The 14,004-nt window shown below is 39.9% G+C and overlaps 1 protein-coding gene across 1 annotated transcript; it reads left to right on the top strand.

Annotated features, from left to right (window-relative positions):
* The first annotated feature begins 12,061 nt into the window (after positions 1–12,061).
* On the top strand, positions 12,062–13,581 carry LOC137191704 (transmembrane protein 158). Its single transcript, XM_067602018.1, has one exon. The coding sequence runs from the start codon at positions 12,247–12,249 to the stop codon at positions 12,964–12,966; it is 720 nt and encodes a 239-aa protein (XP_067458119.1). The 5' UTR covers positions 12,062–12,246; the 3' UTR covers positions 12,967–13,581.
* Positions 13,582–14,004: the final 423 nt, after the last annotated feature.

Below are 14,004 nucleotides of genomic sequence, written 5' to 3'. Positions count from 1 at the left end.
AGGTCCGAAGGAGCTGTAACTAAAAAGAGTTTTCACAACCAAATGTTGTTGTTATTAATGTCTCATTAATAATCTTTAAAGCATCAGTACATCATATTTTAACCATTAATAAAGCTTTTTTTTAATACACGTAGTAGACTACCTGTTTAATATGTTTGCAAATCCATTTAGTGCAAACTAAAAATCACTGGGTTCAAATTTTACCCAATTTGAAGGTCAATATGCCACCAACACAACATTTGGTTTTACCCAGCAACAATTTGTTATTTTGACCCAGTGTTACAACTAGCTTTAGCTGAAAACTGTCACAGATGTATTGTTTGACATACAAAATGACGTACGTATAACAATCACAGTTCTTACAGTACAGTTTAATGATACAGTTGTTAACAATAACAAACTGTGACATGTAAGTTTAAAAGGAGTAGATTATAAAGCTTTAGTTTGGATAAATAACCCAACCGTAAAATAAAAAAATAACACTAAAACTGGATCAGAACAACCCTTTGTCTTGAGTGGCTTTCTGTATAACATTAACCCACTATTGTGTTGGTATATATATGTTGGTATATATATATATATATATATATATATATATATATATATGTTTACTTCATGTTTACTGTTTTATCTCAAACTTTACCTGCATTTGTCTTGTTTAAATCTTTTGGTTGTTGTTCTTTTATCTTCTGGGTTCACATTTATGTTTCTCAAATTATAATCCCACACAAAGAGATGAAACATTTCAGCCGTAAAACATCTCTGAAATAATTTCACACAAATCTACTACCAACAGGTATCCTCTGGAGAGCTTTCATTATACGTGATTTCTGAGACGAGCGGAATTTCTTTGATGCCAACTTCCAGCGTAAAGTGATTGCTGACTGAGTGAGCACTTCCACTAACTCTCATCTTCATCACAGAGCAGAGAGGCACTGAGGAGGAGGAGGCAGTGTCTCATCAGAGCCTCTTTTTTCTGCGAGCTCTCCCCGTGGCTCTCACCTTTGATCTGACGCTCAGACAGAGGCGGTGAAGGAGGGAAGAAGTCAGAGGAAAAGGAGGGTGGGGTATCATTAGCAGGAGACAGAGAGAGTTCCTCAATCTGACGTCAGTGAGCTAAACCTGGGGCTCTGCTCCGGCCTGCCATCGTATATCAGAGTTAAATGGGCGCCTCCGGCCAGGGCACAACAGGATGTGGCTGAAGAGGAGGAATGAGAGAGGGAAATGGGTTTTTGACACAGTTGAGACACTAACTCTCTGTCTGTCAGCAGACAGATGCAGCAGGAGACTTTGTGAAGAATGAATCTGACACTCTCTTCCTTATTTGTTACAGTGTTTCAAAGACGACTGCAGGTAGTTGTTCAAAATTTGAATTCCTGGAAAAGAAATACTGAAAATTTGGAAAATAGAGGTTCCTCCTGCTCAACTTTATTTTGATGGTCGACTTCTGTGTTTTAAAAAGTAAGAAAAACATGTAACATAATACAAATCCTTTATGCTTTGCTGCACATGATGGATGACAAAGGTGTATAAACAAAAAGGAAGTTAGCTTGAAGGTCATTGCTCCTGGTCAACTGTCATTGAACTGATTTCATGTTTAAAGTCAATGAACCATCAATTTAAACTAGATGAGTGCTGAAGTCTGCAGCGGAGCCAGGAAGACACTGCAAATATGACTGATATCAGCTTTACTCATTTGATAATAGACACAGATTTAAATAAACGAATCTATGTATTAGATTACAGCGCATTAGAGTGCATTATAATGACCAACACTGTAAGTATGAAATAGATGCAGTCTCTTTGTGGATGAGGTCATTTCATGGAGAAAAAGGCTTGTAACTGGGTGAAGAGTTGTAAAAATTGTTCTCAATATGATACAAATATTGACTTCATAGAGAACAATCAAAGTTAAAGTTTGGGGGTTATTCTTTCATGGTAGGAAAAAAGATGACGTTTCAGCCCTCAGGCCCTCTTCAAGATCAACAGTCATAGTAGGACACAGGCACCGGTATGTTATATAGACCACACCTTCATAACACATCTGATGGTGATTAGCTAATCGTGTTCCACCATTATGGTGAGAAAAAGCAATCAAGAGGCCTTCAGTGAATCAAAACTTTAAACAAACACTGACAGAAACTACAGCCAATCAATTCTCTTCAAATAAAGTGACAAAAACCATTATGTTTCACACCACATATGGATTTAAATTTTACATTTTACATATGATTTTTGATCTTGAAGAAGGCCCGATGGCCTAAATGCACTTGAAGAAAAGAGAAATGCATATTTTCCTACTCTCAAGTCTACTTGCAGTGATCAGCACCTCACTACAACCCTTGGTGTGTGTTACCTTTTAATTATGTAGTTATTCTTTTAAGGAAATACATGTGTTCACTTTCTTGCAGAGAGCTGATACTCTCATATGAATATTAAGCTGCAGCCAGAAGCCTGTTAGCTTAGCTTAGCGTAACGACTGTAAACAGCTAGCCTAGCTCTGAACAAAGGTTAAAAAAAACTGCCAACCAGCACCTCTAAAGTTCATTAATTAGCATCATGTATCCCGTTTGTTTTATCCATTCAAAAACATAAAGTATAAAATGTTGGGTTTTTTTCACGGGGGTTTATGTCTAAGTCTTGGTCAGGCAGTGTAACTGCACAGTCCCCGTAAAACCACAATTTGTTGTTTCTGCACTGTTTTTGTTTTTTGTTTTTTTGTTTGAAGTCTCAACTAATCTGTGTCATTAAGGCTGTGGAGGTGTAATTTGATCAGACTTTATTGACAGCCTGAAAACACAAGCAAACAATCTCATAACTGTCTTCAGATTTTGGTTCAAATATTGCTAAATCCTGCACTTCCTGTCTGTATCTCTACTGTCGTTATCAAATAAAAAAGAAGGAAAAAAGAGAAAAAATTCTGATTGGTGCATGAAAATATACATATGTGACATCACGCTTTTCCCATTGAGCCCTGCCCACTTTTATTTCATGTTCATGGAGGACTCCACCTCTCGTAGTTAGAATCAGACTGAGCACATTAATGTTACTCGGGGCCTTTAAGTAACAAACTTATGAACATAAAAACCAAAATTCTCCCCTTGTTAATCACTGTGAGACCTGTACTCTGAGAAATGAGGCTACTCAAGGTCAATACATTAAAAATAATGGTCCTGTAACAATGTGACATAAGGAAAAATGATAGGTATAACAGGAGCAGATGGAGGCCTGATGTCCTCGGGGAATGTCTGGGTGAGCGAAGCCAGTTTATTGCTGGAAGTCTGTGGAGAGACAACACTCTGAAATAAAACATGGATCCAGTTCTGTAAAAGTCTCATCCTCTTTCCAGACGCCAGCTTTGTCTCACGGTTCCTCCTCTTAATATTTTATTTTAATTAACGGCAAAAAAAAGCATCATTTCTCAATTTAATGACAAATTCTTTTAATCAGTTATTTTTGGTTGCATTAAAGTTCTTGGATGGCTACATTGCTATTTGAGTCTCAGGTACAAACAGGCCTTCTGCTGTTTTTCAAACAAATCCCTTTTGAAAGCAACCAATCATCCTCCTCTTCGACCCACATCCACCTCCCCATTCCCACCATGACAAACAACCCATGGTAATCACCTTCTCTCTCCCTGTTTCGGAGGACGATTGCATTTCACTAGCAGAGAACCAGATGACAAACGACCACACAGCTCTGCCGGAGCAGCTTTGCGTTAGGTAGAAAGCAGATGAGAGGAGTTGGGGTGAGGCGGACTGACTTGTCTTCACCTGTCCAAGGTGACCTTTCGTGTACGGGTGTGTGATTCACAATCCGCCTCAATGAGAAGTGAACCGCTGCTGCTGCTGCTGCTGGTGGAGACACAGAGAAGTAATCTCACACCATCTCAGCTCACACACACCGGTGAGGAGCAGGCTGATAGGTCTCTGCACGCCTCTGACTGCTGTTCAGAGAGCCTGATAAGTGTGATGTTATTTCCAGGGCCTATTTCACATTGACAGCCTCATGTGTCCTTCACTTATCTGTTCTCGTGAAAGACAAAGGCCCCAGAATGAAACACGGTGGTACAGAGGAGATGAAGGAGCTGGAAGAAGATCTTAGAGAATCTGTGAGGAAGTAACTGGCAGCACCACTGACTACACTGATCTCTCTCACACTGCTGCGTAGCTTTCATTCATCTGGGATGAAAGACGCAGATTCTGCAACAGTGAGGCTGTTCTACAAAACTACACATTTGTTATGTCTTCTCTCCAGTTCCCCATCCACTTCGCCTGATTTCAGAGCAGCTCCTTGGCAATTAATTGTTACTAATTAGTATACAACTCCTCAGTCCTGCAGATCCCTCCGCAGTCTCCTCAAGCTGGCTGTAAGCAGAGCTCAGGCGGCACTCTGATTAAGATACACTGACTTTTAAATTGTCATCTTGTTATTTCCTCCAGCAAAAAAATTAATTTCTGCATGTGCTCATGAGCGTTTTAATTGCTTGTAGCTAAAGGTTAACACTGAGATGGAGAGCGTAACTGCAAGAATGAGAGAGATATATCAAATCCATACCATGTATCTCCAAAAAGTCTACTTTTCATGAGAGCTAAGAAAAACATCCCTGTTTTTTTAGATAATCCGGAGAGTTGTAATCTATTATAAATTTAAAGTCTCCCTCCACTAACAAATGTGGTCAAATGTGAATGTTTGAGCTTCACTGTGCAAAATGATGTATGGTCAGAGACATTAAAAGGCTGTTTTTGTATTCATCTGCTGAAAGTGGAAAGTTTCTCTGAGATTATCTTCAGTTGTGTACATACAAGTATAATTTGTGTCATCACAACTAGTCTGGGAGCCAATCACAGTCCAGTACGCAACTTATACAAGTGTGATGTGGAAACTTGAAGTATCCAGGTCACAAACACTGAAAATGGACTTTACATTGAAGTAGGAAACATCTTGTATCCAGCAGTTCAACTTCTGAAATATTGTGAATATTTGCATATTCATAGATTCTGTATTTTTAATGATGGAGGAGGAGGAGATGTAATTTCTAACCAAGTAATTGAACTTTTTTCATGGAAAAAATGTCTTAAACATGTCTAGAGGGGATCTTTAACAGGCACAAGAGTTTTATCAACCTGTAAAGGAAACACTTTCACAGTTTTTATGAAAAATGTTCCAACTTTGGAGATACATGTTTTTTTTTATACTGTGTGTACACTAAAGTGTTACTTCATGTATCTAGTTACATAAAGTAACTAGATACATTTACTCAAGTTCAGTACTTTTTAGCACAATTTCGAGGTACTTTTACTTTACTTGAGTTTTTTCAGTATGTGCTATTCTTTATATTTCTACACCAGCACATTTTGACTTTTTAATCCACTACATTTATTTGATATAGTTACTAGCTACTTTTCCAATTTAAGTTTGCATCCAAACAGTTTATAAAATGTGACACATTGTTATAGATTAAACTACTCAGCAGAATATAAATTCACATGATCAGTAATGATCATCTAATGATATAATATACTGTGTACAATATATTTCTCTGTAAGAAGACTTGTACTTTAAATACTTATTGTACTACTACTTACTACTTATTGTAGAATTGCTACTTTTACATAAGTAAAGAATATGAAAACTTCTTCCTTTGCTGTAAAGAAGTAATATGTGATTTGATCTTATTACAGGTGTTGATGAACCCATTTTCAGAAAGATAAAGTATATTTATCTTCATGAAAGTAGGAATTTATCACATCCAGTTATCCCATTATCTCATGATCACTCTGTGCACTGAGTGGATTTTAAGGTTTGTCACCAGCTCTTTGCCTGTTTTGGTGCCGTCTGATCAGTTTGTGCTCTGACTGTTGTGTCTCCAGATTGAGACACATGAGAGAAGAAGAAACTCTCCTCTGTCAGACTGAACAACTGTCCTTCAGATTGGATCTTAACTCAACATTGTTATGAATTTTTGTGGCTGTTCTGATCTTAAATGACATAACATTAGTAACAATAAAGCTATTAGTTGTATTAATGTTATAATCGAGCAAACAGATTGTATATCTCCTCGTTGGTGGACGCCACTGCTCCTCTGCTTCTAGGGAAACCGCCGTTTTGTTGCCGTGGTGATGAGTCCTGGCAGTGATTGGTGGTATGTGACAGGACTTCTGGAGACGAACAGGGGATTCACCACGCAGGCTTTAGATGTAAAAGAGGAGCTTGAAAGTCGCGGATATGAAGATGCACGCACCCAACCCTCAACTTCTAATTAAGTCAGCTGTCTGGTGAGCCGGTGAGTCAGACTAATGGTGTCTGATCCAGCACAGAGTTGATGAAGGCCATCCAGAAGCCACTACCAGTTCCTCTTTTTGGTTTCCTGGAGAAAGAGCCACATTTTGAGACAATGAATCTTTTATACATTCTCCTTTGGCACAAGAGACTTTTATCTTAGTCCCATTTGCATTTTTGTCACCAAAGCAATTTACATTTTTATAGCATAATTAATGAACAAGAAAGTCATTTACATTTCCTCGCTCTGTTCACCATTACATTGTCTGGAGTGTATCTGATGCGGAGGGAGCAGCGTTTGGAAACGTGTGGGAGTGCTCGCGCGCACCGGAGAGATGTCTGAGTGTGCAGAAAGAGACTTAAACAACCACATGATTGTTTTTAAGCAATAAATAAATAAATAAAAGCTGGAGCAGAATACACTGTCATAATTAAAAGGAAGACAAGGGGATGAGGGCTTTCAGGTGCAAATTGAGGCCAAGGTGTCTTTCACTTCGGCTGGCCCTCACATCAAATACATGGAGCCAGGCCCTCCAGAGAAAATTATACAATTTAAACAGCACAGAAGAAAACAATTCATACAAGTGCCATTTATATTTCCTAGCTGGCAAAGATGAAAGAGAATAATCAATCTCTATTTGCCTCTGGTCAATGATTCCAGGTCTGTCAATAGCTAATTATCTTTCCTGATACATTATATATACATTGTTATGAAGAGCGTACGGGTGAAAAGCATAATTATTTCTTCATTAAAAGCCTTTTCGAGGACACAACAAGATGTGAGGACAGTTAAGTGGCTGTCAAACTTGGATGATGTCTCTTTTGTATGAAGAAGTCAGAGAGCTGTCGATTTGAATTTTTGAAGCAAGTTTGCGCAGTTCTTGTATTGGATTGTACTATGTTGTCAGGAGTAGCTGATTTTTTGAGGTTAAGAGCACATTCTGTGCAAAATTTTCAAAGGATATGTAAGAAAAAGACAGGAAAAAAGGAAAATATCAACTCTGACATTCTGAAGATCAAACAACCACATACTCATTACAGGCAGAGCGTACAACATTAGATACCTGGATATATTTAGAGATGGTATCTCCAGTAAAAGCTCTAATTATGATTGAACCAATACAACAACATTTTGCAAAGAGGTTTGTATGAAACATGCAAGAAATGATTGAAACCATTTGTGTCTGACACTGTGCACAGTCTTGGCCTCAGAGTCGTTTTTCAATCATCAGCCTCTGTCAAGCTGAGTTGCATAAGTGTAATTTTTAGGAGACATGGTTGTTGATTGACTCTGAGCTCAGTGAGATTTGAGCCAAAGCCGGCTCACAGCGACCGCAGCTCGATATCCTCCTTGCCAAAATGAACCAGGTGTTCCACCACTCATACTAATATATAAACTTTTATTAGAACTCCGCAGAATTGAGATTAACTGCAGCTGTGTCCCCAGCTGTAATTGTAATCAGATTTGCTGTTTGTGATAAAGTGCTGCATCCAAAACACAAAGAGGGGCTGGGGGGGGGTTAGGAGGGAGTTACAGCAGCAGCCAGGTGATACACAGTGTGTACAAAACCCCTGCTGCTACAGCACAGGGGAGGCAACATGTTTATTGATGTGTCTGGCTGCCCCCCTGAGAGCACACAATATGGCTAAGAGTAAAACAAGCACCATCATATGTAGAAAGCTCTCAAGTTGCAGAGCAGGTGAACAAACAAGCGAGGGATTATGGACTGTGGGGTTTACTTCACGGAGATGTTTTCATACGTATTAGCTTGAAACTTACACGCAGTGAAAATGTTTACAAAATGAATGTTTTTTATAAATTTCACAGGCTGATTGTGATGTGAACTAGATTCTTTAAAATGTCACCAAATGAATAAACATAAATGTGATGTAAAATTTCAATGAGAGAAGAGAAATCAGTGGCGTCTGCTTTTGTACTCTTGCTTTCTGTTGGACAATCTGTTGACACACACTGAGACACTTATTAGATTAATTAGTGATTAATAGATTATTATTAATTATGTAAATTTAACATTCTGAATTTATCTCACACACTGGAGCTTCTTGTTTCTAACCTTGCGTCTGCTGCATTTGCCATTAAATATCACAGTCTTTTCTGTTCTATACATATCTGTACCTATAGTGTCGTAACTATAGTAACAATAGTCTTGTAGTCAGTTGCTTTCATGACTGAACTGATGTTTTGTTGCCACTAAAATCCCATCATGTTTCTAAAATATCACATTTAGAAATGTGTTGAGCTGTGAGTTACTTTCAAAAAGACTTTATATCTGTTTCCTGGTGTCCAGAACTGTAACAGATATTGAGGACACTGATGTCGAGTCTCAGGATAAGTGTTTGTTTTTTGAATCAGTGTAGTTATATTTGTTGTGTCTGTCTGTTTTACAGCCAAAAAAATAAATAAAATGATAAAAGATTCACTATTTCCCCACCTGAATATTATTCAAGTGTAGGTTTTGAAACAAATGTATTGTATTTATAGTTTCAGGGTCCCTCTATTTTTCATGCTATCTCACTGTCATGACTCACTGACCCTGTTTACACTTGGTTTTAAAATGTGTCTTGAGTGATCGGATCACAAGTGGACAGTGCTAAATACAAGTGTAAACGACCACCAAGATGCATCATAAACCGATCACTCAAACCACTTGCTGAGGTGGTCTGGGAGGCATTTGACCACATATCTTCTGTACTGTAAACACTAACATGTCCTGATGCATCCCCGACAAGGACATAACAGGAAAATACGTCATCAATGCAAGACGTTGTGGTTGTTTTGGTGCCAATGCTCAAAAAAATGGAGAGGAGCACTGATGTACGTGGACGGAGTGCAAGTGAAACCAGACGTTCTTGAAATATTTTTGTTTTCTTAGCTAGCCCGTGCGAAGCAAATCTGGTGCTTGTCTGGCAATCGACTGATGTAATAACTGTGTGGAGGTGACGTAGGAAGTAACAAAATCTGAACACAAGAGTTCAGCTGGAGACACATGACAGACACAGGTGTGGACGGTGACGTGTCTCGGCTGTCCACTTGTGTGATCACTGAAACGCATTTTAAAACCAAGTGTAAACAGAGTCACTGGCACTTGAACTGAACAGAGCCATTGTTAATGTTATTAGTAATACCTGTGCTTTTCCTGGTATGACAAGTCAAAATGTTGTGGGGGGGGGGGGGGGGGGGAGGGGGGGGGGGGGTTGGGGGACTGTGACCTCAATATTTCTAAAACTCAGGCTACATGACTCTGCTCATTTCATGTTTTTTCTCCAGTATGGCTACTTCAAGAATAGGCTCACAATTTTTCATATCTGTCTTAAGACAATAGTCAGACACCCATATGAGCAGTGAAACAGGTTTTTGTCACTGTAATCTTTCCTCTTGTTCATACTGAACATTACAAGATCCTCCAAATGTGCTTAGAATATAAGTGACAGAGGACAAAATCCACAGTCCTGGTCTTGTGCAGAAACATATTTAATATTAAATTTAATAAGTTTAACTGAGGATAATATGAGGCTTCAGCTGTCTGTCTGTTAGTCAAATAAAGTGAATATCTTCCACATTTACAGTCTTCTTAGTAAAATATTCCTTCTTTGTGTCTGGACAGACTTCGTTTTCCTGTTCAGCTGCAGTAGAAGGATCATAACAAAAAGAGGGACTTTGGCACTAAAATGACACTGACTTAGTTTGACTAATTTCACATGTAAAAAAGGAGTGTTAGATTTAATCTAGTCAATTTCAAATTGACAAGGAACTGCATGACCACTAATGCAGCTAAAATGTTCATGAATACAATGATCCTCCCACACATCACGTACTGTCTGACAAGTTGGGGACACATCAATAAAACCACACTAAAGCCAATAGAATCCCTGTACAAACACACAATAAAAACTCTACAAGACAACACAATACAACCCAACAAGAAGCCACAAGGATACCATCATTGCAATATTTTGAAACAGCACACTGGGAAAACCTGGCTAAATACAGTAGACTGTGTCTCCTTTTCAAGGTATTACACACATATAGCTCCTCCACCACTCTGTACTTACATCCCATTAAAAACAAGCCGAATTACTAGAGCATCAACTAGAGGAGATTGTCTTACTCCTAGAGGACAAAGTAGTTTTGGCCAATTTGCTTTTTTTTCAGAGCCTCTCAGGATTGGAATAATTTACCACAACATATAAGAAACTGTGCCAACTACCATTAATTCACCACAACATTAAGAGCCTGGTTCCTAATGAACATCAGAACAGTGAGGTGTTTTTCCTGTGGTTTGTTGTCTTATTTGTCATTATTATACTTAGTATAAGAGCTGCTCCTGCTTGTCACAGGCTCTGTACATAATATCTGCACTTCACTAGTCCTAACACTGTATTGTCATGCTATTTGTTGATTGTTGTCATGCTATTCTTGATTCTGCATGCATCAAGAGCTATCTTTCTTGCCTCTGTGTAGTTCAGGCTCTGTGTGAATCTGCATATTTTCACTGCTTTTATTAGTAACATTTGTGCTTCCTACTGTTTGCCTGCTCAGAGACTACAGTTGAAAATTAGCATTTTTGGCTAACTGGCATATTTTCAGAATTGTTATTAATATGCACTGTCCCTGTCAAATAAAGTAATAATAATCATCATCATCATCATCATCATCATCATCATCATCATCATCATTTGGACATCTAAAGCTTCATATTAGCTTAAAGTAAACTTCTAAATACATTATTGCATGGAAGGAGGGCTGTGGAGTTTGTCCCCCATCACTTACACTGAAAGTGCATTAAATGGTGAATAGACTGCATTTATATAGCACATTTCTAGTCCTCCAACCACTCAAAGCTCTTTACAGCACATGCCAACATTCACACACTGATAGCAGAGGCTGCCATGCGAGGTGCCAACCTGCTCATAAAGATCTAATCTAATGCACACTCACACACTGCTGGCACAGCCATCGAGAGCAATCTGGGATTCAGTATCTTGCCCAAAGACACTTCAACATGTGGACTGCAGGAGCTGAGAATCAAACCACCGATCCCTACCTCCAGAGCCAAAGGATCTCAGAATGGCCAGCATGAACAGGAGGAATGATTACAGCTAGAAAAAACATGTGTCAATGTTCATTTAAGTACCTGATTATTGTTTTAGGACAGACTTGATAAATTGTGAGCCTGTCCTTTAAGTAGCCATACTAGAGAAATAAACATGATATGAGCAGCGCTGTGTAGCCTGAGTTTTAGAGATAATGAGGTGGCTCTGTCTCAAAGGAGCAGTTTGAGGGCTTAGTATGCTGCAAGAGGTTGCTCTCTGTCTGTGCACTACTTATTTTTGTTTGCTTTATCCACAGTCTTCTCCCATCCTAGAGAGAAAAACTGCAGTGTTCATGGAAGATCATACAACCTGCTGATCAGCAGACTGAGGCTGAAATTTTGTCTCCAGATCAGTAGTTTTGTTGTTTTGTTGAGTGTGTGTGTTGGTGTAGGTTTGACTTGTTGACAGGGAGATGTGTTTTGTGTTGAACTTGGCGCCTCTGTCCCTGCGCACTGGAGGCTCTCCCCCTTCACCACTCCTCCGGTGCTCAGCGCTCACACCTGAAGTGACACAGAGGGAGTGAAGAGCTCAGAGCTGTGATGAAGGCACAGCGCACAAAGCTGCTGCTCAGCCTGCTTCTCCTGTAAAAGCAATTGCAAGGCTACATTTGGAGAGCAAGTCATAAGGAAAATATCCAGAGGGAAGGGAGGGAGGGGTGGGGGGGGGGGATGCGCGCATGTGACAGACATTGGACGTTTCCATTTATACCAGTCGGGCAGGGAATTGAATCTCTCCATCGGGAGCTGCGTTTTTAAAAATCACTGGCGACTGGCATTTTCAAACACTGCCTCGTCCGTCGCCTGCGGATCGTCACAGCACCATGCGAGCAGGAGAGACGCGCCCTGTGCCATGCTGAACAACTGTCCGACTCTCCTGCTGGCTCTGACCGCGGTGGCCGGACTTCTCCAGCGATGCCAAGGCTGGAGCGACGAAGACCTGCTCCTGCCGCCCATCAACTCCTCCAACAGGTTCCTGGCCAACCTGGAGGTGGACGTGCGCTTCTCCAAGAGGTCTGTGGAGGAGAGCGAAGCCTCGTCCGACGCCTCCTCCTCATCATCATCATCCTCCCTGCAGTCGCTGTCCCAGTGCAACGTGAGCGTCCAGAGACTCCTGCCCACCTCGCTGGTGGCCCGCTGGGACAGCAGCTTCGGCTTCCAGTGTGATGTGCTTATCTACACCACCAACAACCAAGGAAGGGCTTTTTTCTCCGCGGCTTTCAACAGGGCGACCTCGCCCGTCGTCATCGAGCACCTCGGGGTCACAGGGGGTCAGCAGGAGTTGAGGCTGTGCGTGGGATGCGGGATGTCTCGGTACCGGAGGTTTGGCCAGGGCCGGGCGCGGGGCCAGCAGAGCGGGGATCAGGTCACTTTCTGCTGCGTGGATTTCAGCCTCGATGAGCTGAAGGGGGACAAAAGTTGGAGGCTGAACAGGAAGCCAATCGAGTCGACACTTGTGGCTTGTTTCATGACTTTGGTGATCATTGTGTGGAGTGTTGCTGCTCTCATATGGCCAGTCCCGATCATTGCAGGATTTCTGCCCAATGGGATGGAGCAGAGGAGACCCAGATAACTGAAATTATCTTTATTACTTGGTAATTAGCCTGTGCTGCCTATACGATAATTGTAGCCATTCAACTGTTCACCTGGATGAATGATGATGATGATGATGATGATGATGCGGAGCTTTGGATAACTTTTTGATCAAATGTTTTAGTTTTGGGTGTTCTTTAACCCTTAATAGCTCGCCTCATTAGGACAAGCAAGGTAATGTATGACAGATTATACTAGCCAATAGTAATCTATACTGGGACCAACACCAATGTGTTTTTGTAGGCCTTCTATAGCCTGGGTTATGTCAAACTGTGCACACCTTTCTCTTTAAACAGTGTTTGTAGCCTATAGTTTTTAATCTTTCTAGAGAGTTTTTTGCCTTATCCCATGTGTAGGATTTTTTGCACTGAAAACTGAACTTTAACGTGTGACGTCACATATTTAATCTATAGTAATGTTCAAAGTAAGTGTAATAGTTTTCTTTTTTTCCAACACATTCTGAGAAATAGATGTTGTTTATGACTGACAGAGAGGCTTTCAATATTTATATTGTTAGATTTATAATGTCAAGTTCAATATACGTGCTTATTTGTATTCATGTTCCAACGGTTTCAATAAAATTGATTATAGGTTATATTTCAGTTCTCTATGACCTGTTCTCTTTAGCCTAAATCAATTTGGATTTTACTGTATTTCAAGTGAACACAGTTAGTGATGCAAAGATTATGTATTTTGGAAAGTTTGGGGGGATTTTAAGGTGCAGGATTCACCTTTAATTTATGGCTATAACTCAGATTTTTTTTCCGCACCCATCATTGTTGTCTTCGATTTGATTGCTATTGAGTAAATTGTAAACAAAAATACACGCATCATATACATTTTACAAATGCATATGCTCTTCTGAGGTGAGGATTATTATCAGTAAAATGTATTTAAGCACAAAGTAAAAGAAATTTTTTGAAAATGGCCCCTTTCAGCGTATGAAATTATTGATGCAAAATAAGCAGTATTTAAATGATGATGCAGGTCCAGGTGGTGCAAGCTCTGAGTACTTTAT

This window comes from Thunnus thynnus, chromosome 10 (assembly GCF_963924715.1).
Source record: "Thunnus thynnus chromosome 10, fThuThy2.1, whole genome shotgun sequence".
Taxonomy (NCBI): domain Eukaryota; kingdom Metazoa; phylum Chordata; class Actinopteri; order Scombriformes; family Scombridae; genus Thunnus; species Thunnus thynnus.
The sequence above is the reverse complement of the archived record's forward strand: the minus strand, read 5'-3'. Positions and strand labels throughout refer to the sequence as shown.

What these genes read in the sequence shown, in the direction of transcription:
- LOC137191704 (XM_067602018.1), top strand. Translation starts at nt 12,247, where the DNA reads ATGCTGAACAACTGTCCGACTCTCCTGCTGGCTCTGACCGCGGTGGCC.